The 25,514-nt window shown below is 35.2% G+C and overlaps 3 protein-coding genes across 4 annotated transcripts; 2 read left to right on the top strand and 1 right to left on the bottom strand.

Moving 5' to 3' along the window:
- The first annotated feature begins 4,761 nt into the window (after positions 1 to 4,761).
- Positions 4,762 to 11,421, top strand: LOC113707879 (tobamovirus multiplication protein 1). 2 transcript variants are annotated; one of them, XM_027230262.2, is made up of 11 exons: positions 4,762 to 5,104; positions 5,810 to 5,900; positions 5,972 to 6,024; positions 6,494 to 6,586; positions 6,716 to 6,787; positions 7,326 to 7,398; positions 7,564 to 7,609; positions 7,755 to 7,818; positions 9,561 to 9,614; positions 10,667 to 10,744; positions 10,970 to 11,421. In XM_027230262.2, the coding sequence occupies exons 1-11, from the start codon at positions 4,955 to 4,957 to the stop codon at positions 11,060 to 11,062; spliced, it is 867 nt and encodes a 288-aa protein (XP_027086063.1). In that variant the 5' UTR covers positions 4,762 to 4,954; the 3' UTR covers positions 11,063 to 11,421. The 2 variants fall into 2 exon arrangements, with proteins under 2 accessions (XP_027086063.1, XP_071920373.1); XM_072064272.1 differs by lacking the exon at positions 10,667 to 10,744 and having other exon boundaries at positions 4,814 to 5,104; positions 10,970 to 11,292.
- A 556-nt stretch (positions 11,422 to 11,977) lies between these two features.
- Positions 11,978 to 15,862, bottom strand: LOC113707880 (derlin-2.2). Its single transcript, XM_027230263.2, has 6 exons — positions 15,344 to 15,862; positions 14,818 to 14,917; positions 13,959 to 14,173; positions 13,793 to 13,876; positions 13,092 to 13,145; positions 11,978 to 12,462 (listed from the first exon to the last, which is right to left on the bottom strand). The coding sequence occupies exons 1-6, from the start codon at positions 15,440 to 15,442 to the stop codon at positions 12,280 to 12,282; spliced, it is 735 nt and encodes a 244-aa protein (XP_027086064.1). The 5' UTR covers positions 15,443 to 15,862; the 3' UTR covers positions 11,978 to 12,279.
- A 7,523-nt stretch (positions 15,863 to 23,385) lies between these two features.
- Positions 23,386 to 24,944, top strand: LOC113708887 (pentatricopeptide repeat-containing protein At1g11630, mitochondrial-like). The gene has a single exon (XM_027231579.2). It carries the CDS (start codon positions 23,559 to 23,561, stop codon positions 24,756 to 24,758), a length of 1,200 nt encoding a protein of 399 aa, XP_027087380.2. The 5' UTR covers positions 23,386 to 23,558; the 3' UTR covers positions 24,759 to 24,944.
- The last annotated feature ends 570 nt before the right edge of the window (positions 24,945 to 25,514 follow it).

Genomic DNA, 25,514 nt, shown 5'->3' with positions numbered 1-25,514 from the left:
AAAAATAAATAAAATAATTTTTTTAATAAATAATAAAATATTAAGGATATATATGTAATTTTACTATTAAAATAAGAAAATAAAAAATATATATATACTTAAAATTACAAAAAATATATTTTATATATAGATATATACTCGAGCTCGCGAGGCGGCTCACAAATTAACAAGCTTAATATTTTGAACTCGAATTCGAGCTCGATTTCCACTTGACCCGCTCGCGAGTTGGTTCGATTTGTTTGCAGCCCTAACCTTGGCCTTCTGAAAGCCATGAGAACCAATGAGGGCGAAAATAAAGTGGTAGGATGGATGCGGAGATACCAATGCACCTGAAGAAGCATTGAGAAGGAAAGCCAGGGATTGCGTTATGTGATAGCTATGCATGTTAATGGAAACATGAAAACCTGATCATCCTCATTTTGGATTAATCTGGCTATGAAATTTAAGTAGTAACACCAGCACGAACGAACTATGAACTGTCACTTGCACAGACGATTATACACAGACTAGCGATGACTGCTTGAGTTAGCGTGCTCCAATGAGGTAGTTGTGTCTGCATCTACTCAAGCATATGACGATTGTATCAAGCCACCTTAGTTCTTGATATCTGATACCCTGCTAAAGGACTCGTTCCTGTTCTAATAGGAATATTCTCTAAGAGGAAACTAAAGCCAGCTTAACCCCTTTAAATCTTTGGAAGAATGAAAATTTATCTGATTGTTACAAATAACTGATCTGGAGGGAACTTCGTTCCATCAAAAGTCAAACACAAAATACTGGTGTCATAGGAAAAAAATGACATAAAAACAGTGATTGATATCTGTTGCTCTGACCATATATAAAATAAAATTTTATGCTAACTGTTGCAATTTTTAATAAGTTGTTATTGAATCACGAGAAAATGAGTCTAGAATTAGAGGATCTATTACGTAACATTTCCCTTCTATAAAGACGAAAGACAGTAACAACAATAATCAATTGAAAATTAGTAACTAGTACCCTTGATGGCATCTTGGCCCTGCAGCAGGCAGGTCTTCTCTAATTAATTGAAAAGTTGCTTTCCATCAGTGATATCTATCTCAGTTGTCTATAATAGGTAATATATATTAAGCTCCCTCCAGTTTTCGGGTATCAAAAGCATATGAGTTTCTTACCTCCACTCCATCAAGGAATCTGCTGTCTATTTCATTTTTTCTGTTACTCTTACCACTTTTCCTTCTTCATAAGAAATGATTAGCGTCAACCTAATCAAAAGTACAAATTGATATCCTTAAAGATGGCAAGCTGGCCTGTAGGCTAATGACCTCCTCCAATTGGTTGAAGAGTTGCTTTCAGCAGTAAAATCCATCTCCCTTCCCTACAATAGGTTCTGTACAATAAGCTCCCTGCAGTTTTCCAAGCATTCAAAAGTGTAGGAATTGCTTTCCTTCACTCCGTCATGGAATGTGCTATCTATTTTTCTGTTACTCCTACCACTATTCCTTCAAAAGACATTTATAGTATTGACCTAATGAACTTTAAAATCATATTCTTGAAGATGGCATCTTGGCCTGCAACAAATAGACCCCCTCCAATCGGTTTGAAAAGTAGCTTTACATCAGTGAAATCCATCTCCTTTTACATACTATAGGTTCTGTGTAATAAGCTCCCTGCAGTTTTTCAAGTAGGTATTCAATGACCATAAAACATGCAGGCAATGCCACTCATGAAGACTTTTGACTTTTGATATTATATGCTCCATGATATATGGCATAGAGTATCAAAGTGCAAAATCAAAAAATTTCGATTTACTGATCGAATTTCAATTGAATTTAGAATTTTCGAAATCGATAATTCGAAATTCGACACTGAAATCGAAATTTCCAATTCGAATTCGGAAATAGAAATAGAAATTTCTGATTTCAGTTTCGTTTTATAATATATATATTATTATATATATTTATATAATAATAATTTTTATAATATATGTAATATAAAATTTATATTATATAACAATACATCTAATACAAAAGGAAAAAAAAGGAATAAAGGTTTTCAAATTCGGTGAATTTGGAATTTACCGAATTTGGAATTTAATTTGGAATCGAATTCGAATTCGGAACTGGTGAATCCGAAATCAAATTCTGTCGGTACTTCTGCCGCCAAGTTTTCAAAATATTTTGAATTCAAACTTTCGAATTACTGAATTTGAATTCGTTACGCACTCCTAGCATAGAGCACGGGAGAAGAAGAGATTTACTTGTAAAGCTCTTCGAGAAAGTTATGGAAGGAATGCTAACAGTACCAATAGATTTGCCATTCACTCTCTTCCATAGCAGCCTCCAGGCCAGTGCAAAAGCTAAAGCCATTATCGTGGAACTCATGCATGAGAGGAGGGAGGAATTGGAAAAACACGGTGCTTCCTCTAGTCAGGATTTTATTACTTGCTTACTTAGCATCCGCGATGAGAAAAACTTGCCTGTCATGTCTGATGAGGAAATTATCGACAGTGCTTTCATTGTAATGATTACTGGACATGAGACAAGCTCGATTCTGTTAACATTCTTGGTCAGACTTTTAGCTAAAATTGAATCTGTTTGCGCAAAAGTTGCTCAAGATATGTACCAATGACTTCCACTGGTCCCTCCTGGCTCCTATTCTGATATCCTGGCTCAAGGTATGGAATTTTCACGCGTGGAAACTCTTGCAATGAATGATACATTACCTTAGCTGGTAACTGGCTTTAACTGGAATATCACATCTAAGGACGATTCTTTCTACAGAGACCTAGTGCCTGTCTTCAAAGACGGGCTACAAATAAAAAATTGAGGACAATTTGTCTGTCATGTAATTTCAAGAAATGCAGGTCCATGGACTCACCATCATGCATTTGAAATTTCCAGTGTCCATGTTACCTACTCTATTCCAATAGACCATGCATCCATAAGACAGAACAGGAACAGGATTTAAGATTGTATAAGCCAAACAACAGTTGACCGGCATCTGAACTGTGGCTCATAACGTGTACTGAGATCAGTTTTATGTATTTTCGTGCAAAAATGATCTTCAATATTTGACATTCTCCAATCATTAAGGTGCAGCTTTTCTGAAGTACTACAAGAAAATTGGACAAAAGTCACAAATCTAGAACCAAAGTCACTGCCCTCTATCCCACAACCACTATGCTCTGTACAGGCCTTAATTATGACTTTTACGATTCTTGGTGCATGAATGGTGCGGATTCTGGACGGAGGAATGTGAATTTCGTTGAATCATCCGTTTCATAAATTCCAACTTGATTCCACTTTTGATCAAAATGATGACACGACAAAGATCAATGGCAGTTAGGCAAATGCTAGACATCCAATGAAATCACTTGGAAACTACGTATGGTGGCATATGCAGACTTGTCCTTGTGTCTTTTTTTTGCATGGACCTCTTTCTTTTCACTCTCTCTTCACTTGGGAAATGAAAAGAAAGAAATGATTCAAAATTTAAAAATTTCATGTTCAAGAAAGATTGGCTCCTAAATTTTGAAACGGACCCAAAACTCTCAATTGAGGGTACAAAGTTGTTGTCTAGCACATAATATTCGAATGGTGTGAACGTGATACATCAACTAACCTAATAAATCCATTTGATCACCTCGCTAATCCATCTATTACCACTAATCTAGTACCTGTGAATTGATAAGGTACTGTTATTCGTGATAACAAAAAAATGTCCAAAAGAATGAAGAAAGCTGCGTCGGATTAAATGAATTGAAATCCTTTTTTTTTTTATCACAACGATAACAGTTGTATAATCTATTTTAATTTAATTTAGGAGGAAAGGAAGTCGATGGATTTTTTTTTTTCTTCAAAGAAAGTCATAATTAAGTGACAAAGTGAAAAGCAACGACTGAAGTGTCTTGAAGTCGAGGAAGCCTTTGGCAAATGAATTGGAATCGGTTGGGTCACAAAAATACGTGTCATCAACTAGACAACTGCCACCAAAACGCAGAAAGACATGGTGGACGCTTAGGTGCGTGACCCAAAAACGACTGCTTAAGTCGTAGCCCATGACTCAACCCCCGTCCGTAATCATAGACCGGCAGGTGCTACCATACTAGTACTACTTAAATAAGTTAAATAAACTCAACCCTCGCAATTATTTATACAAAATATTATTCTTTTTTAACTTGAATACAAAATGTATTAATTTTTTTTAATCAATTCCAACAAACATGTTCTAATGAAAATTATTTTATGTTAATGTCTAAAGTGTCTAAGTAGTTCTTTGAAACTATGCAAATTTATAGTTAAAGTTGTTTTTTTCTTACAATTAAAATTTAAAATTTGTTCGGAATGTTTCGTCTCCTTCAAACACGTTGTAATGTCAAGACTTAATCCTTACAATAATTAATACATATTTCTAGTTGCGTTAAAGACAGAAATAATGATGTAAAATTTTGGATAACTGTATTATACAGTGACAGTGTATCATTTTTTTATGTCAATAAATTTAAATTATATCTCATAATATAAATTTAAATTTAAAATTTAAATTATATATATGTGATATATATGATATGTTCTAAAATTATTAATATAAAAAGATCGTTACGCTATGAATGCATAAAAAGTTAATCCACCGCCAAAATTTTAGTGTAGAAACAACTGTTAATTTTTAGGGTACAACAGTAGTAGTAGCAGAGAGTATGATTGTCCCTTCGACAGCACACACGTGAGACAACTTCACTTCGTATTTTAAATGCCTTTTCCATCGCTTTCCCTTTTTCTGGGGCTGGATTGCACCCAAGAAGCAAGTAGCACTAGTAGAGTGGCACTAAACTTTGTAGTTGCGGGGAAAAACGATTCTTTACGTCTCATTTCATTCATTAATCGGCTATTATTTCAGACACGAGGGACTGTATTTTCTCTTTTTGGGTTGAGTTGAGTTTGACTTGCTTCCACACGTTGGGGAAAAGCTGAAAATGACGAGAATGCCACTCAGCTTTCCGGCGACCCACTTCAGCCGGCCGACGGCCAACTGGTGGCACAAGATCAACGAATCCGTCGAATGGCAAGATGGGATCTTTTACACTCTCTGTGCTGCCTACGCCCTTGTCTCCTCTGTTGCCCTCGTATGGTTTATCCGCAACCATGATACTCTTCATTTCTATACATTTTTTAATTCATTGGGGGTCAAAATTTTCTGGAATTTTCGAGTTAATTTCTTATTTTAGTGAGTCTTGAAGTTTCACATTTGTTTTCGTGGGATGGATTGAAGAAAATTTGGAGCTTTGTTTATTTTGAGCTGGGTAGCTCAGCAGAGCAGTTAAAATTGTTGAAATTATGCTTGTAAAAAAGTGATCTTTTTTATTTTTCTTCTTTAGGTTGCAAGTTTAGTTAGTTTAGAACTTACTTTTTGTATCTTCTTCCCGCTTACAACCCTTTTGAGGAGGTTCATTGTTTCAAGAGAAAAGAACTAGTAATTTCTAGTATATCTTAGTAGTAATTAATAACTCAACTTATTTAAGTCGCTGCAATACTAATGATGGACAAAAAAAAAGGAATCACAGTGAAATGAAGTTTTGCTTTGCATGTATCATTATTCTCAACTCCCGTTCGCTTTCTGAAGCTTACTGGTTGTATTGTCTTGATTGCATGTTCACAATTTTATCTATGTTAAGGTGTATAATCATTAAACCATGTTAGGTTAAAGCTATAGAAATGTAAAATTTGGTTTAGACATTTTGGGAATGATGTGTTGATGTCTTGGTCTAGACATTTTAAAGCTGCTGAGTTGTTTTGTACGTTTTCTTTGACACTGTAGTGTTTGCTTGCAGATACAACTAATAAGGATAGAACTTAGAGTCCCTGAATATGGCTGGACGACTCAGAAGGTTTTCCATCTCATGAACTTCATTGTCAATGGAGGTAATTAGAAGGTTGTTTTAACTTAGTTTTGATGTCTATTAAAGGTTAACATGTTTCTTTTTATTTTTCAGTGCGTGCTATCGTCTTTGGGTTTCACAAAAAAATATTTCTTTTGCATCCTAAGGTAAGTTGGTATCCTTGTTAGAAATATTGCCAGCATACTTATGCATTAGTTGCTTGTAAAACTCTTGGTGTTTCTTTTTTTTGCTGAATCATTATACTTGCTACGTTTAACTCTAGTCCTATGGTCTTCCTTTCACTTCTTTCCTCCTATTGATTGGTAAGAGTTTAAGAATTTCTTCTGATCATTCACTTTGAGGCAATTCTTGAATGAGTTCTTGTGACAACTAATTAAACCTGCTCGCTGTCCTGATTTATATGCCATAATTACTGAGTCGTGATGCTAGCGCACCATTTATTTTGGAATATTCTATAAAAGCAATTGTCCTGTATATTATTCTTTTATGTGTCCTTGACATGTTGCCTTCAAGTAGTTTAAGAAGATGAAAATATGTAAACGGAAACATACTGGCTTCTGCAATAGATACCCTTTTTTATTGCTTAATGCTCATCACCATCTGATCTTGGACCAGGTTCTGACTTTTGTACTCTTGGATCTTCCTGGGCTACTCTTTTTCTCAACATATACACTTCTTGTCCTATTTTGGGCCGAGATTTATCACCAGGCATGTGAAGACTTATGCAATCACTTGATAATTACAAATTATGACTCTTGATTCTCTCTCTCTCTCTCTCTCTCTCTCTATATATATATATTGGCATTTTTTCACTTGTTTGTCCTTTTAAATGTGCAGGCCAGAAGTTTGCCAACTGATAAGCTCAGAATTTATTATATCTCCATCAACTGTGGAATATACTTCTTACAGGTTTATTGCATTTATTTTTTCTGTTATTCTCCACGCTTGAAGTCCACATGTACTTTTCCTTTAATGAATTCCCCATTTGTACTCTTTTGTTAATTTTATTCTGGTGGTTGTTAGCTAGGTATAAGAGCATAAAAAAGTATGTTGATTGGTTCTGTTTAAAGTGTATCCTTTCACCTAATTGTTATACTTGTATGACATGTATATCTTTTTATTGTTGGATGTCCATTTACAACATAGTCATAGTACCTTCGCAGACATGCTTGGACTCGTGAATCTTAGTTTTGAATACTTATCTGGACATTGGTAATGTGCAAAGTAGTAATGGTTTACCTGCTTGCTTCTTCCAACCTAGTATATCAGTAGAGCATTGTAGTCTTGCTTTCTGGCTGCATGAGTATGATCTGGAACAGGACATTCATTGACATCAAACCATTTTAGACTTTATGTTTATGCACTTGTTGTCTTAAACTTGCTATAGGCATGTTTATGTAGCCATTTTGGTTCTTTAAAATTCAATACTAAAGTGCTTTCAAATCAGGTTTGTATCTGGGCTTACCTCTGGATTCATGATAATAGCGTAGTTGAATTCATTGGGAAGATATTTATTGCAGGTAAGTTTCATGCTGTCCAATCTTATGCTGATAACCATTTATTGTATATGCTCAGAAAACATCATTTTTGTACCTGACTAAATAAATGAAGACATCATGTTTGTTATTCGTTAGATATTGCTTCTCCTGCCTTGCCATTTGCTAATGTCTCTCCATTTTTGGCAGTGGTGTCATTTATAGCAGCACTTGGTTTCCTATTCTATGGAGGAAGGTAAACAGTCTCAACATCTACTCTGCTGTGTTTATCTTGGATGATATGTTCTTCTTGTTTGCACACTGCAGAGATAATTTGTCTTATCATTTTTGTTTAATTTCTAAACTTTTTACCTGTTGAATTTGTCATTCTACTCAACCAGGTTATTTTTCATGCTAAGACGCTTTCCTATAGAATCAAAAGGGAGAAGAAAGAAACTTCGTGAGGTTTGCACTTTATCTTCCATAATGTACAGGATCCACATTATACGATGGTTTAGTAATCTAGTGTTTTGTCCCCTTTTTTTTAATTCATTTTGTTTTTCCTGCTATTGGTAGTTGCATGAGTGTACGAGTTTAAAATACAAAAACACTCCAATTACTAATTGAATAAGATGATAACTAAATCTATCATGGTCATGTCAGTTGCATTTGCATCATCTGGATCCAGTGGCATGCTTCCAGGCTTAGATATTGCCCGGAAGTATAGATTAATTTGGTATTCTGTGAATTGTTTACTTTTTCCTGACTTTGACATTGAGAGACATTTGAAATTGAATACGTTTCAAGAAGCGGTAAAGTGTGATCCAGAGAAAATGTTTCTGTAAATACTACCGTATCTCCAATTATTAAGTTGAGGGTAGTGATATTCACCTGCCCTTTGAATGGTATGCAAGTCAAATGACAAGCATGTCTTGTATTCTAAATGCTCAGTAAGGTGTGCAAGATGCTAAAAAGGGCATGTGGGTATCATTTCCCTAATTTAAATAGTAAGTTTAAGAAACAACCCAAACAAGGAACTGCTAAAACATCAAGAACAGCAATATAGTTTGAGTTCTTGCAGTCTTTAGCGTGTATTTATGGTGCCTGTATATCTCTGAAATGGAACCAGCCCTTGTAACTTCTTTACTGTCCTTTAAAAGAGATTTCAAAGACCGCATTTTTTTTTTCCTCGATGAGCTGCAAAACCGACCCTTTTGGAATTAATGTTAATGCTACCATTCACAAAAGGTTGTGCATTGTTCTATTAACCTTTTAGAGTTTGTCTTTTTTCTGGGTAATGTTAGTGAGCTATTCTCACGCATGTAGGATCAGGGCCTTAAACCTGATCCTTATCCTATGAGAATTGGCCTATCCAGGAAATTATTGCATTAAATTGGTTTGAAAAGGGCTGGATTCACATGAAAGCGCTTCTTTGAAATGGTTCTTAACATGATGCTTGTGATTCCTGGGTATGCTGACTAACATATATCACCATAAGATATGTGGAAATGCATGTTTACAGAGTAGCTTTAGAGCGGCTAGAAGTTTTTTTCCATAGGAACTGCAGACGTGTGTCTTTTTGCTTTGACTACTAATTATGATAGTCTGTTCAAGACAGAAAAAAGTATTGTACCATAGGCTGGCATCTTCTTGACTTGAAAATAAGCTTTACATTCATGTGCAATGGCAAAGCATGGGCCTGCACTTGTTCACAATGGCAAAAGAGTAACTTGTGGCTCTGATGTGTTCCAAGATATTACACTGTACATTGGCTCTGTATATGGTGGGAAAGCATGCTATTTAAGAGCCTGCGTGTAGCTTGACCCTGTTTATGAATGAAATACTTGGTTCATGACATTTTACAACTTGACTAACTTGAACATGACTCCCTATAGGTATCTTGCAGACAAAAGGAAAAATAACTTCATTTACAACAATTTTTTATCTGCATATGATATCTTTTTGGAGCTGCATTCCCGTGAAGGGAAACAGAGATCTACGCTGGTCAGCCAACTAGCAATAATTGATCTACAGTAAACATTTTTGTGGCACTCCATTAATGCTGTTAGAGTAAGCTGCATGTGGTTAATTGCTCCAATGATGTGTCTGTAAAGAGCCTGTGAAATTCTTAACATATTCCAGTTTCAAGGTACCCTGTTTCTATATATAAAATGCTTTTGTTGCCTGACATCTTTTCCCAATTGTAGGTTGGATCTGTGACGGCGATATGCTTCACTTGTTTCCTTATAAGGTGTCTCGTGGTAAGCTTTAATCTGCTCATGGGCTGCTTTCTGCGATATATTGAGTTTTACATTTTAGTAATTGTTTATTCATATGCATATCTATTTTGTTCTTATTGCTCTTATTTTATTTTTCTTGGTTGTAGATTATAAATCAGTGTCCTACTTTTATGTTGGTAGACTAGTGTTTTAACTGAAAACTTCCACCTTTTTCTTTTTTGATTTCAAAGTCTATGATTTTTCTTTGCCACCATTGATGTTGGCAAGAGCACATTTTACAAATTTTGGGAGTTAACATTACATTATTTATGCCAGTTGATTGACCAAAGGAGGAGTACTTGCTTGTGCAAGTAATCTAGAAGTTATCACTCTGTTTATTTAACCCATTAAATACCCAATTCAATATGTTGGAACAATCTTAATCTTTACTTTGATGTATCTTCTATTTACGTATTCACCATTTGATCCTTTGCCTTTTTTTTTTAATTCAATATTCAATTGTCAGTACCTTTTTTTTTTTTAACATATAACTTCTGTAAGCATTAGTACCATTGTCGAGTCTATCTTAATGAAATTTTCTTTGGATGTTATTTATATGCATTGTTTGAAAGAAATAGTAGCCTAAACTGTGTTTGACCAAAATGTGCATGCGGATTCACACAAAATCTTGAAGGAAGAATTTCTGTACTTAGACCACGTGAATGTTTCCCTGGAGCTGGCCTTTACTAGTAAATAGAATTATGGAAGATGACCTAATTAAGTGCAAAAGAGATTGCTTGATGTCTATGTATAGGAAGACAAGGGTTGTTTTTTCATTTGTAAAGTGTAGACAAAGCTTCTTGAGGGGTACTTAGACTCTCCTCAGGGTTGGATCTCTTCCTTAAGTTCCACAGTGACTAGAAATTAACCCTTTGTAGAATTAAAATGAAACTGAGAACCAAAAAAAGAAACATGCTTTACTTGATAGTTGGATATCATTATCTGCTGTGTTACTTCTTGCTGGTTTTGGGCATTTCTGCTGATTTGCAGTTTATTTTAAACTCCTTTCAGCCATATTACTGATCTCTATGCAGGTTGTGCTCTCTGCTTTTGATGCTGATGCATCACTGGATGTGTTGAATCATCCTGTGTTGAATCTGATATATTACATGGTACGGTGTATTTCAACAATTTGCTCTGCAGATATGTATGTTTGTGTGCAACTGGGTGCATACATGTGTATATGAATGCATAGTATATATCTGTATGTGTAACTCAGTATTTGGCCATGTTGAGTGTTTATGTAGGTGCACTTGACATTTTTATTCCTGTACTGAGTCCCTGCTTCTTCTTCTTAATTTTGCTTCCCTTCCCTTTGCTTTTGTTGGTAAAAACAGTTGGTTGAGATTCTTCCTTCGGCTCTTGTGCTCTACATCCTGAGGAAGCTACCTCCCAAAAGAATATCAGCCCAATATCATCCCATCCGTTAGCGAGGTTGCAATTTGTGGTAATTCATCATATCCTTTGCTGTGGCTGTGAATTAAAAGCTAGCTTTGTCTGAACAAGAACAGTGGAGCCAGAAATACATCCATAGCTGTTGTTAAGATAGTGGTTTGGGTAATTAATGTCAATGAATTCTTTTTCAACGCCTGGTTGAAGGCAACTATTTTGATTGAGTTCCATAGGGTGGTTCCTTCATTAGTTTTTGGAGATTAGGAAATTGTACTCGAGTGACATCGTATGCGTTTAGTTGGGTTGGCTGGTCAAATTAATTTCTTGTAATATTGACGCTGAGGATGCTTTCTCCTGTTCCAAAGTAATACAACATATTGCCTCCAGAATCTCTAAACTTTTGTAGTCTTCCCCCAAGACAGATTAGACTGTATTTTCTGTAGGTTATACTGTACTGTTCTTGCAGAGTTGGTCTATTTGTTTCTTATTCCTGGTCGGATTTATGTCCTTAGAGTAGTACAGTTCTTTGAGTGCTTGGCCCTAGTGCCTATGATGATGTATCCGAACTCACAAAGGCTTCATGCCACTTGCTTTACTGGGAAAGAAATTGCGAAGGATCACAACCTCCCTCTGCTAGCAAGAGCTTCAAGGAGTAGAAAACAAATTTCTGAAGCATTTCTCTCTCTCTCTCTCTTTCTCTCTCTGTTTTTTTTGTTAACTTTTCGTGATGAACCATGCATTCAATTGATGTCTGAAGGACTAAAATGTGTGGCCGTAATCTGTCAGCATCAAAATTTTGGAGAGAACGTTAACGTTATTTAGGTGGCTCTTCTTGAAGCAGGAGGCCGTGCAAGTACAAGATATTGCGACACTGAGCTGCTGAGTCTAAAGCACAACGATTTCATGTTTATGTACATGTGAAACAAAAACAAAATGCATTCCCTAAGCACCTCTTCTTGAAAACTCATATATTTCATATCTAATATATAGTTCTTTTGATTTGCAATAGACACATGAAAAGTGCCCTGTACTAGTATGAGATGACCCTTTCCAGGTCTAAATTACAAAAAGCGTCTTCAAACCCACTCTATGCCAAGCAGCGACACCAGCAAACAATTTTAAGGAATGAAGACAAAAAGACTTGACAAAAGAGAAACACCACAGTCACTGACAACAGGATAGATGACTACTGCAATGGGCCGCTCCACAAAATCTCCTGGCAGATTATCACCAGCACCATCTCCCAGCTATCTGATCAATTTGGTGGAACTTGATCTACTGGAGGCGGAGCAAATCTGACATTTGCAGGTCTTGCCATCACTACTGGTTCCTCAGCAAACAAAGACTTGATAAAAGCTGGTGTCTTCAGGGGACGCCGGCCAGTCATTCGTGGATACACGTCTTCCAGAAAATAGTAGGCATGACCTGCTATCATTCCCTGAAGCACAAATCAAACAATCAGCACATTAGTACAGCTTCAAACACAGAACAGGAACCAGTTGTATATCTGAAGGGTGTGTCAAAAGCAGAATCAATGAACTGAGGCTTTAAAACATGTTTACTTGTTACCCATGCTAACTAAGCCTTATTCATGGATCCTTGACAATCGTGACCGACAATGGATGATTGCATCACCTCTAAAAAGAATATATTATCCATGGGAAGTAATATGAGATTGAATACTAAAGATAACACTTGCGTCCAGCATTATTATTTTCTTAACAGTTGCACAAAATCCCCCTATATAAACAATTTTTAAAAGTTTGTTACATGTAAGAACCATAAATCTACAATAATGCATTCAAATTTGGTCATGCTAACTATAGGAATAGTACACAATCAGCAAAACCACCGCAGCATACTAAAATGGCTTACATGATCACCTAAGATACAAATCCCAAAAGAATAAGCTAAACATAAAGCTTCCTCATTCATGATTCCAAAACAATAAAGAAAAACATTTTTGACTTGCCAAATGATAAATACATTTAAGATTTTTTTCCTCTCTCTTACACAAAGTAAAGTTTGATATTCAAAAGGTGACACAACAAAAAAAGAAACACTCACCAGGAGATCCACCCAAGCACTAGCACCAACAAGCACTGAAAAGCCCAAAAGAACCTGCAAGAGAAAGGACGGTAAATAGAATCAAATCAGAAATAGGACTGCAAAGAAAAACTAGAAGAACATAAAGAAGATGAATTAAATGAACAGTAATAAGCCTCGACCAAGTACTCTCTCAAAAGCACTTTAGAGGTATAATATGTTAAATCCATAAGATTACCATTTAGAAAGTGCACGTGTATCAAGTGAACAAGAAAATTTACTAAAGGGTTTCATGGATATTAAAAGTTGTCAAAACTTCAGGGGATGCTTGTGCTTGCGAAGTCAAGTAACAGAAATGTCAATCCAACTTCACAAGTCTGTTAGCTACCATATTAAATGGTTACTCATTGAAGCAACAACTGTTTCATTTATAACATCCTAATGTTCTAGAATATCCATCAGAATGCAACACTTAACATGAGATTCAAGAGGATAAGTTAGTTCAACCTTAACTTTTTTCTAATGATAAAAAAATGAAAACCCAATGAATGCAAAAATCTTCTAAGACGAAGTCTAAGATACTAAAATATATTTGCCAAATACTAGTCGTGTTTCTACAGGTAAACTAAGGACCTAGAGAGAGAGAGAGAGACCACTTGGAAAAGGCAGCAGCATATAAATTTGGATGTCCATGCTAAGCGATATTTATAAGAATCACTAACCCATGGAAGGTAAGCAGCTGTGAAAGTAAAGAGACCCAAGAAGCTCATGTGGATGAATGGATTTTGCTTGCTCCAAACATAAACCTATAAAACAGCCAGAAAAATTAGTTTAAACAAAAATGTGAAACTTAAGGACAAACTCTGGAGCTAAAAGTTGTAAACTAACCATCATAAATGTCAGTGAATTGCTGAGGAAGATGATCCTTGCAAATGATTCTGAGACATAAGGTATCATCCCACCTATAAGAACTATTCCAGTTAAAACAGTGGCTCCAAACAACAGCATGTAAAAGAAATCTGCTGTCCTTCCCCTGAAAGAGTTTTCCTCAAGAAGCTTGCAGTAGCGAGCCAGAAAAAACATGTGAAACAGAAAGTCCAAGTCTGCAAAAATCAGAATGACATATATTTATAAAAGTGAGGAACTAAAATTGATCACATTTACTCCCAAAAAAAAAAAGCTCGCATTCTAATCAACTGCAATGCTATAAGTCAATCCTATACATCAAGGCTCAACCTAAAAAAATGCAGACACTTCAAATCTCACTCGTAAATTTCTCAAAAAGAAAATGCAAATGCAGATGTAAGAACTTAAGATTCAACTTTAAAATCTGATTGCCTCCTGAAACAGGGCCTGTCTGTGTTTTAAAATACATCCTATGTCATACAGCTTAGGAAAAGCCAAAAGCTCCAATGTAATAAAGAAGCAAATACAGGCAAAAGGCATTCAGACTAAATTGACACGATTAATAGAAAACAACCAAAAATATGGTCCGCAAAATGCAAATGTTACAACCCTTTTCCATTCTATAAGTTACAGACTGCCCTGTACTTCTCATAAAAGAAATTACATGCTGCCCTGCACATCTCATCCAGCAATCAACACTAAACACCCTCGAGTTTCAAAAGCAAAACTGACTTGACTTTTTGACTCATCGTAGCATACAGCACCTCAGCACTGATCATTGGCAGAAACAATTAAGATATTCACCAAAATGAGGTACACATCTACTTTGACAGTTAATTACCCATTTTACGGAAGTACAGGAAATTGGTAATGAGGCGCCAGAACTGATAATGCTTCACCACCAGCTTGGGATTCAAGTACAAGTTATACGGAGATATTATCTGCAACAACCACCCAAAAGAAAGCCTCAAGATTGCAATCAAAACCCCAAGAAGATTATGTAAAAAAAATGAAAGTTCAAAAAAGAAGCAATCAGATTCCAAATTTGATCAAATTGTGGCAATCAGTCCAAATCCGTATCAATAATTCACACCCACTTATCACACATCACCCCAAAAAGACCTAATTTAAACTTGTGATATGCACAACCAGAGTGTAAAACTGTACAAGTACAGTGTAAGAAAACAAAACCCTAACTCAACAACTCCAAAAACCCAATTTCCCAACAATTAACGAAACCCACAAAAATCCCAAATCCAAAAGTCCCTTTCCCCAAGACCCACCAAAATTTCACCCAAAAAAAAAAACAACCACAAAAACCAATAAAATCAACCAATACATGAAATGGAAACAAAAAAAGCACATACATCGAGGGAACAACCGATGGTGGTGACAATTGCAGCTGTGAGGTAAGAGCGGGTAATGATGGGCATCTGCTTATACCATTCTTCCACTGCTTGCGCCATTTTTCCCTTCAATTTTTTCCCCCCAAAATCAATCAAATCCTACTTTTTTTGCTTCCCCTTTTACACCTATATATATGTATAGACAGAAATTCTACTGGGATTTCTTGAATTCCAGCTCAACCAGGCGATACAATCACCAACCCGTAATCCTACCAATATATGTTTACGTATGGGAACAAATTTAATTGGAATGATGAAAATGCCCAAATTCGCTGGGACTTTTTTGTGCTAATCTTCTTGAGTTGGGCGGCAGGGTACCACTCGCGGATATGTGAGGTGAAATTCACGGACCAATGGATGATTTAGGTGATTGGCACTGACCAATTAAGTGTTAAGTGGTGATGTATGAGACCGGAGCGTGGATGAAAATTTGAATTTTGGATTTTTGGATTTTTTTTTTTTTTTTTTTTTTGGTTTAGTAGTGGGGAGAGAGTTTGTTTGGATTATATGTATTTACATGTGAAATCAATCTGGGTTCCTGAAAAAAAAAAAAAGAGAAATCAATCTGGGAATTTATGGATTGCAGTTGTGGCGCCAGGAGGCACGGGCAATCAAAATCTATCTACCTACCTATTACTCCCTCCGTCCCACTTTAATAGTTCTATATTTCTTTTTCATCTGTCCCAAATTATAGTCCACTTTCCAATTGAAAAATATAGTTATATTTTAATTTTCCTAAAATATCCTTATTCAATGCAAGTAGTTGTTACTATAAACCTAACCCATTTAATGAGAGTTGATTCTTTTTTCACCATCAATTCAAGTTCTCATAAAGTTGTACCATATTTAATGTGAGGGTATTTTAGGAAAATAGCAATCTAAATTTACTTTTCTAACAAAATTAATTACTTTTTTTTAAATTGTGTGAAAAAAGATACAGGACTATCAAAGTGGGACGGAGGGAGTATATAAGAAAGAAGCGAGATTACTGTAGCAGTCTCTATGACTGTCAAATGGCTCCCATTTAGTTTGACATGTGGATCATTAATCCTTTGAAGAAGCTATCTATATTATTTTTCCTTTTTCTTTTGGTTTTCTTTTTTCCCTCATTTCTTCTTTCCTTTTTGGCAAAAGACAACAACCACAAGAATCTTTATCCTTATCTACACTATCACTTGCACGTTCAATTTTCACTCTGTTCTCTTTTCATTTTTTTTCTCTTTTTTTTGCTTCACCCTAATCGTTTACTCTGCTTTTGTTTTTTCTATTGAATTAGTTGATGCATTTTTTTTTCAAAATTTTCATAATTAACTAAATGAATGGTTTTTGTTGTTGGAGTGGATGAGGGAAGACAGCAATTTTTGTTGAGGGAAGCTAACAATTTTTCCTCAATTGAAATTCATTCCAATTTTAGTTTTCATTTATTAAAATTGTTATTTAATAATAGGCTAATAGTGCTGGAATGAAGGAGGAAGAATTTGACAAGTGAAGATCCAAGATAAATGATGACTAGGAAGGAAATAGAGAGGCCTATTTTTTAGTGAGATTACTGTAGCAGTCTCTATGACTGTCAAATGACTCCCATCTAGTTTGACATGTGGCTCATTAATCATTTGAGAAAGCTATCTATATTTTTTTCCCTTTTTCTTTTGGTTTTCTTTTTCCCTTCATTTCCTTTTTCCTTTTTGGCAAAAAACAACAACCACAAGAACCTTCATCCTCATTTATACTATCACTTGCACGTTTAATTTTCACTCTGTACTCTTTTCATTTTTTTCCTCTTTTTTTTGCTTCGCCCTAATCGTTTACTCTGCTTTTGTTTTTTCTATTGAATTAGTTGATGCATTTTTTTTTAAAATTTCCATAATTAACTAAATGAATGGTTTTGTTGTTGGAGTGGATGAGGGAAGATAGCAATTTTTGTTGAGGGAAGATAACAATTTTTCCTCAATTGAAATTCATTCCAATTTTAGTTTTCATTTATTAAAATTGTTATTTGATAATAGGCTGATAGTGCTAGAACAAAGGAGGAATAATTTGAAAAGTGAAGATCCAAGATGAGTGATGACTGGGAAGGAAATAGAGAGGTCTATTGAATTTAAAATTAATCAAAGTCTGTTAATTTATAGATAGATAATTATATTTCCATATTTTGATTTATTTAAAATTTCTTAATAGCGACAAATGGTTATTTACTAGATGAGAACGATGATATGTAAAGGAATTGTTAGGGCTACTAACTTAGGATATGAATAAAATATTTCGTATAATCTCTTCATTTTGGGTTACTGACTTGTATCCATGATAGGTGGTTTATTTTCATAGTATGATAGTTTGAGAAGACAAGAAGTGCAGAATTAGATTTTAAAATCATTTGCTTAAGTTGGTTCTATGAATTTGTTTTTTTTTTTTATCACTTTTATTGTCCTAATGATAATATAAGGTAGATGTGGAACTGGATATATCATGACTATTTGGCTGAAGTAGTTGATAATTTTTTATAAACTCAAGTAGCTGAATTGATTGCTGTTGTTAAGGAATTGCAATTAGTGGTGGAAGTCAAAATTGAGACTTTTAACCTAGAGAGTGATTTGACAAAAAATTTGTTAAAAAATTCAATCTTGATTAATAAGATATTTTTGCGATCAAATAAATGGTTGGTTTCGAATTTGTACATGTACATTTGCAAACATGGCAGTTCATATTTTTATCTAATATTGCTATTTGTATTCTCAAACTGTTTGGCAGATAATGTTATCACCTATTTGTAATGCTATTAAAAAGGATTAAAATGGATGGATTAACAACTCGCCTTTTCTCTAAAAAAGACAAAAAAACAATGTGTAGGTTTGTATGTTTTGAAAAGGATAGAAAAATATGCAAGTTTGTATGTTTTATTGATGTTGAAAATTGTGACAGATCTTGGCAATTTTCTAAACTTTTTTCTAATTATTAAACTGCTAGAAGTATTATGACTACTTTTGGTTTAGTCACAATTAAAGCTATGCTGCCATTAAATTGGCAATGTAGTGTACTTATTATCTCTCCTTTTTTTGGTATTATTATGCACACATAGAATTGGTTCAAAAATCTTTGTCCAAATCACAATAAATAGCAGACTAACTTCATAAACGAAATTTCTCTTCATAGCAAATTTTAATTGTTTTGATGCTCAAAATTTCTCCTGTATTTACCAAAAAGATTTATTGCTCTATGTTTAACTAAACTTCTAAGGGGCACAGCACGGCCAAGATACATCTACTAGTAGTATAAATATGGTGTAGAAAACAAAATGTATTAGTGGACTGAGATTTTTTTTCCTTTTTATTTAACCAAAAAATTTTTTTTTTTACTTTTTCTGTTGTCATGCTTTTGGGGCAGGTTATAGGGTACCCGCCCTTAAAAAAAATATTTTCCAATAAAAAATATTTTTCATTTAATATCAATATGTTTTCCAATAAAAAAAGTATGCTTTCCAATTAACATTGGTAGAGATATTATAATCAAAATCCATGCATCACCATTCTCACACATTTCATCCAATAATCAAACCGATTTCATAAATTTAGTACATATTAGAATTATAATATCTAATAAATAAAATGAAATTTTATGATAATTTAGAGTACATCATCATTCTCAGGCATTTCATCCTCTACAACATAACAAACACAAGAATAATAAGTATATGACAACTTTTCCAAGTATAACAAACACAAGGATAAAACGAAGTTTTATAATAATTTTGAGTACATCACCATTCTCACGCATTTCATCATTTTACAACAGAACAAACACAAGGATAATAAGTATATGGCAACTTTTCCAACTTCCTTAAGGATGTTATGGTACAAGATTGCACTTAAAATGAGTCGATTGTGGAATCATGTCCGGAAAGAAATTGAACAGAGCTAATAATTTTTGAAGAAAGTATAACCAAAATAATCTTGAAAAATTTTCTCCAACTTTTACCAAAATAATTTTGAAAAATTTTTTCCAACTTTTTTACATCTTTGGAATAGGCCTTTTGCATTAAAGGTGATGAAAAGAAAAATAAATTTCTTGCACTAAAATAAAGGAGACAAATTTAAGAGACACAATTGCAATAAAATAAATAAATAAATGAAAGACACAAATTCGATTTGAGTATTCAAATGGGTGATAGGTGGAATAATGTCTATGCAAGTTGGATTTTGAGATTTTGCCTGATTATAATTAATCTAGGTCAGTTGCTTGGAATCCATCTGAGATTGTTAAAAATCTGGAATATTGTCAATGACTTTAATGGTAGATAAGTGGTGTTTTGTAGAAAGAAAGGGGTCAATTAGACATTGAAACTTAGGTTCTACAAATCACAAGAATTACTAGAGAGCATTTGGAGGTTGTTTGTCAAGATTTAGGTGAATTGTGCAGATTTTTGTCCTTTGCAGGCAAATATAGGACTCTCATGTAATGTAGTTGCAACTTGACGTTTGATTTGAGTATTTAAATGATGGGTGGTGGGTGGAACAGAGTATATGCACATTGTATTGGATTCTGTGATTTTGTTTGGATTCTAATTAATTTCAGTGAGTTCCTAGGAATCTATTTGGGTTTGTAAAAAATCTGGAATGTTGTCAATGACTTTAATACGTGGTGCTTTTGGAGAAAAGATAAAAGGTTAATTAGAAACCGAAACTTAGGTTCTGGAAATCCCAAGAATTACAAGAAAGCATGTTGCACCAAGGTTTATAGGTTGGTTTTTTACGATTCTATAAGGTTAATGGCAAAGAGTAGCAAGAACACACTAAAGTTTAGTTTGAAATTTTTTAGACTGTATATCCTTTGCTGGTATATATAGGACTCGTATGTAAGGAGGTTGCACTTTGGGAGGAACAAAGTGTACGTGCATCTTGTTGCAAACTAATTGATTACTTGGAATTTATTTATGAGTTGTTAGATATTTGGAGTATTGCCTATGAATTTTACAAGCAATTAGTAGTGTTCTGGTTAAATAGGTGGAGAAAAGAAAAATATGTTTGAGAAATCCCAAGAATTACAAGTATTGCCACAAGGTTCATTTGGAAACATTTTTTAGAATTCTACAAGGCTTAAGGTAACCAGAACTTTCCATGTTTAGTTAGAAGTTTGCTGTGTTAATTGTGCAGAGTTAGTTCCTTTGTAGGCATTTAGAGGAGTCATAAACAAGGATATTGCACTTCGGGATTTAATTGATTGGCCTGATGGTGACACAAGGAATTGAATATCGCATCTTTTGGATTCTGTCTAATTTAATTGATTGGCCAGATGGTGACACAAGGAACTGAATATCGCATCTTTTGAATTCTGCCTAATTTAGGTGAGTTACTTGGGATTTATCTACTGGTTTGTTACAAATTTCGAGTATTGTCAGTAATTTCATGGTAGAAGTAGTATTGAATTGAAATAGATGGACAAAAAAGAAACGGTATTTAGAATCAGAAAAATGGTATATAGACAAGGATGATTAGAAGTTTGAGTTGTGTGGAGTTTTGCCCTTTGCAGGCACATATAGGACTCTTGTGTAAGGACATTGCACTTTAGAGTATCCGTTGAATACTCAAATGGTGATAGGAGGAACAAAGTATGTGCGCGTGCTATTGGATTCTAATTAATTTAGGTGAGTTGCTTGGAATTTATTTCTAGGTTGTTAAAGTTTGGCGTATTGTCATTGAATACTATGATAGATTACTGGTGTTCCGGTTGAATGGAGAAAAGAGAAAAGGTCATGTAGCGCAGAAACTTAGGTTCAGAAATCCCAAGGATTACAGGCAAGCATATTACAGCAACGTTCATTTGTAGTTGCTTTTTAACCTTTGTGCAAGGCTTAAGGCAGAGAGCAACTACAACATACCAAGTTTAATTAGAAGTTTACTGGTGTCGTGCAGACTTAGGTATCAATTGAATATACAAATGGTGACAGGAAGAGCAAAGTTTATGTTGTATCTTGTTGGTCAAGGTGAGTTTTTGGGAATTTATTTGTGGGTTATTAAATATCTGGAGTATTGCCAATGAATTTTACAGTTGATCTAGTTAAATAAATGGAGAAAAAAAGAAAGGTTATTTAAAACAGAAACTTAGGTTTGGGAAATTCTAAATCTACATGTAAGAATATTGCAGCAAGGCAGTTTTTAGGTTGTTTTTTCTCCATTCTGCAAGGCTTGAGGCAAAGAGTAACCAGAACATACAAAGTTCAGTTGGATGTTGTGCAGAGTTTGGTTCATTTGCAAGCATTTAAAGGACTCATTCATATACAAGGACATTTCACTTCTAGATTTAGATTGATTGGTCCATATGGTAATATGAGGAACTAAGTATTGCATCTTTTGGGATTCTTTCTAATATAGGTTAGCGGCTTGAAATTTATTTGTTGGTTGTTAAATATTTGCTGTATTGATGATCAATTAGTAGTGTTCTTGTTAATTAAATAGAAGAAAGAAAAAAGGTTATTTAGTAAAGAAACTTAGCTTCGAGAAATCCCAAGATTACTACTAAGCATATTGCAGCATAATTCATTTGGAGGCTTTTTTACCATTCTACAAGGCTCAAGGCCAAGAGTGACCAGAACATACCAAGTCTAGTTCATAGTTTGTTGGCTTTCTGCAGAGTTTGGTTCCTTCGCAGGCAATTTGGGAGGACTTATATTCAAGGACGTTGCATTTTGGGATTTAAATTGAATGCCCAGATGGCAACACAAGGAACTTAGTATTGCATCTTTTTGGATTCTATCTAATCTAGCTGAGCTACTTGGCATTTATCTGTGGGTTTGTTAAAATCTGCAGTATTACCAATGATTTTGTGGTAGGCAAGAAGTATTGTGGTTTTTAGAATCTGAAAGTGAACTTCTGCAACCAGATTTACAAGATAGCATAGCACATTGTAGCAAGGTTCATTTCAGGTGAGTTGTCCAGAATTTTGTCCTTTGCTGAAAATTATAGGACTTTTATTTAATGACATTGCTCTTTGTCATTTTTGGCATTTTAGGTGATTTGATTCAAAACAGTTGTTACTTGTTTTTGTTTTTCCCAAGTATATAGTTATTCTTGTGGCATTGGATAGTGAAAATTTTTAAATGCTAAAAGACCTAGGCTTCATCTTATTAATCCTCAAATGGTGTAATTTGCTAAAAGAGTGTGATGGGATCATGGGACCATCGTAATAGAGTGATGGACCATAATGAAGGCAGTGGTACTCAGAGTGAGCGTGGATACACATCTATCGTGAGTGTGAACATTTTTAGTATTACATTCTTTTTTTTTTCTTCCTCGAAGGTAGAAACACACACACACACACACACCCGCTGCACTCAATGATGCAGGAAGCATCGAGAAACTGGCCTAACAGAGCAATCTAAGAGGGACTCATAGAGAAACCTTATCCAGTCAATTGGTGACAGGAAGGGTTCCCATGGACCTTAAACCTAGAGTAAAGATCCCACGATCTTTCAATTTGGGATGGTGCAAGCCCTTCGATCTTTTGATAGTATTACATTCACTTGTGGAGTTTTAAGCATGCAATCGATTAATCTTGAGTTTTTTTTTTTAACATATGATTTTTCCACCCCTCCTCGCTCCCAGCTGTAGGATTCGAACTCTGAATTTGACAGTGAAAAACTCTTATAGCTTTCCCCCTATTTTGAGTGAATGTGTTTTAGAACACTTTGTTTAGAAATTATCGTAGTGTGAAAGTATTTTTGGACGATTACTATTTTATCGTATTATAAAAAATTAAAAACTTTCTATAACAATTTTTTGTTTTATAGCTATGTTGGTATTAAAAATGTGGTTAATTTGTTACAGAAAAAAATAAAAAAGCAATTAACTTTAAATAAGAGTTAGTCTTGACGCTACATTATCACGATTGAATTCGGTGATACGTCAATAAAATTTGTTCAAATTTTACACATATAACATATTTAAAATCGTTTCATAAACATTTTTTTTCCAAAGTTTCACAACAGAAATAGTAGAGAGCCATTAATCCTACCCACAAATTGCAAATATGAGCAAAGGCTGGGGTTTCATTGCAAATTTGCAATGGACGCGATTCTTTGATAAGCTCTCCGAATCTCTCCACAGTCCCCAGCATAAACCCTGAATCTCCAATCCCGCATAAGAACAAGACAATCCTCTGAATTCCTAGAACCCTAGATCCCACAATGGCCCTTCGCCTTAAGCTCCGATCAATCTTGCTGCTTCAAAACCACCGCCGTTTCTCAACCTCAATCCTAAATCCCAACTCAAATACCCCACTGACCAGCAAGGAAAAGTCTCGGGCGGCGCTCTCTCTCCTTCGGGCCGAGAAGAACCCAGAACGAATACTCGACATTTGCCGCGCTGCTTCGCTGACTCCGGAATCCCATCTCGACCGCGTCGCCTACTCCAAAGCCATTTCCAAGCTTAGGGACTTAAATTACTTCAATGGGATTCGGTCTTTTGTCGAGGAATCCATGGCCCGGCCCGATATGAAGTCCGAGAGATATATTTCCCATTTTGTTGTTCTGTATGGGCAGGCTGGCATGGTTGCTGATGCACGCAAGACGTTTGAGGAAATGCACGAGATCGGTCTCGATAGAACGGTAAAAACACTTAATGCTTTGCTGTTTTCTTGCGTTTTAGCCAAGGACTACAAGGAAATGAAGCGGATTTATATGGAATATCCAAAAATTTATGGGATTGTCCCGAATTTAGATACTTACAATACTGTGATCAAAGGGTTTTGTGAGTCTGGTGATTCGAGTTCTTGTTACTCGATATTGGCTGAAATGGGTAGGAAAGGGGTTAAGCCGAATGGGACAACGTTTGGGACGATGATTGCGGGATTTTATGAGGAGGAGAAATTTGAGGATGTCGGTAAAGTGTTGAAGATGATGAAAGAAGAGCATAGCATAACTCCTGGGACTAGTATTTATAGCATTAGGATTCAGAAGCTGTGCAAGTTAAAGAGGTGTAGGGAGGCAAAAGCATTGTTTGAGAGCATCTTGTCGAGAGGCTATAAGCCGAATAAAGTAACTTATCATCACTTAATTCACGGGTTCTGTAAGGAGGGAGATTTGGAGGAGGCAAAAGGGTTGTTTGAGAGGATGGTGAAGAGTGGGATTAAACCCGAAGGCGAATGCTATTTCACTCTGGTTTACTTCCTGTGTAGAGGTGAGGACTTTGAGGCTGCACTAAAGATCTGTAAAGAGTGTCTTGCAAAGGGTTGGGTTCCAAATTTCACGACTATGAAGTTGCTTGTGGAGGGTCTGGCTAGCATTTCAAAGGTCGATGAAGCAAAGGAGATTATTGGGCACCTAAAAAAGGAGTTCTCAGCATATGCTGATCGGTGGACTGAGATTGAAGAAGGATTGGCAAAGTAGACAGGATGAACATGGTAGTCTATTGAATCTGCTTCTGCATCATACGATGATCATACTGAGACCAAGTTAGAAATAATTTGTACGTAATTTTTGTCTGGATAGAATTGTAGTTTTCTACTCAGTTATGGTAGCTCGACAAGTTTTGATTTTGATAATTTTGTTATGATCAGTTGCGCAGTTTATTAAGGTGTTTTATCAATTAAACTAACTCTGCTGGAGATATATGGTACACAAATGCAGTTCAACGTATCATATTTCCTTTCGCATACATTTGGAGATACGTTTCAATAACATGAATGTACGTACCGGTGCTGCTTTTTTTATGTATTAGGCTTCAGACAGGCTCAAGGACTCAGAATTTTCACGAGATATTATGCTTACAGGCTCCAATCGTACTCTCTGATTGATGTTAGTGTGGGCATTAATTATGCTGAATGTGGCATGTGTAGGATCATGCATTGCGATTCGGGTGTTCTTTTCAGCTGAATAAACATTCGTGCTTCTCAACCAAAGCCTTTACTCTCGAGGAATTCAATGGCCTATAACCTGCGGCTAGGTTTATTAGAATCTTACAGGACGAGCATCATTTGCTGAATGAATAATCTTTTCGAGACAAGTGGTTCACAAATGCCAGAATGTCAGTTCATTATTACAATCCTGGGTTACTTGTTCGCCAAAGAAAGAAAAAACCAGTCCCCTCCTTGTACCGCTTTCTGGGTGCAATGTGCGCTTTTATTGACAAGCTGCAAGTCTGAG

Source organism: Coffea arabica, chromosome 9c (assembly GCF_036785885.1).
Source record: "Coffea arabica cultivar ET-39 chromosome 9c, Coffea Arabica ET-39 HiFi, whole genome shotgun sequence".
Classification (NCBI taxonomy): Eukaryota; Viridiplantae; Streptophyta; class Magnoliopsida; order Gentianales; family Rubiaceae; genus Coffea; species Coffea arabica.
This window is presented reverse-complemented; position numbering and strand designations above follow the sequence as displayed.

What these genes read in the sequence shown, in the direction of transcription:
- LOC113707880 (XM_027230263.2), bottom strand. Translation starts at nt 15,442, where the DNA reads ATGGCGCAAGCAGTGGAAGAATGGTATAAGCAGATGCCCATCATTACC. An exon ending in CCTGTACTTCCGTAAAATGG is followed by an intron (nt 14,174 to 14,817) that starts GTAATTAACTGT and finishes TGATTTTTGCAG; the next exon opens with ACTTGGACTTTCTGTTTCAC. An exon ending in CAGCTGCTTACCTTCCATGG is followed by an intron (nt 13,146 to 13,792) that starts GTTAGTGATTCT and finishes TTTCTCTTGCAG; the next exon opens with GTTCTTTTGGGCTTTTCAGT.
- LOC113708887 (XM_027231579.2), top strand. Translation starts at nt 23,559, where the DNA reads ATGGCCCTTCGCCTTAAGCTCCGATCAATCTTGCTGCTTCAAAACCAC.
- LOC113707879 (XM_027230262.2), top strand. Translation starts at nt 4,955, where the DNA reads ATGACGAGAATGCCACTCAGCTTTCCGGCGACCCACTTCAGCCGGCCG. An exon ending in GGGCCGAGATTTATCACCAG is followed by an intron (nt 6,587 to 6,715) that starts GCATGTGAAGAC and finishes TTAAATGTGCAG; the next exon opens with GCCAGAAGTTTGCCAACTGA. An exon ending in TGGGAAGATATTTATTGCAG is followed by an intron (nt 7,399 to 7,563) that starts GTAAGTTTCATG and finishes CATTTTTGGCAG; the next exon opens with TGGTGTCATTTATAGCAGCA.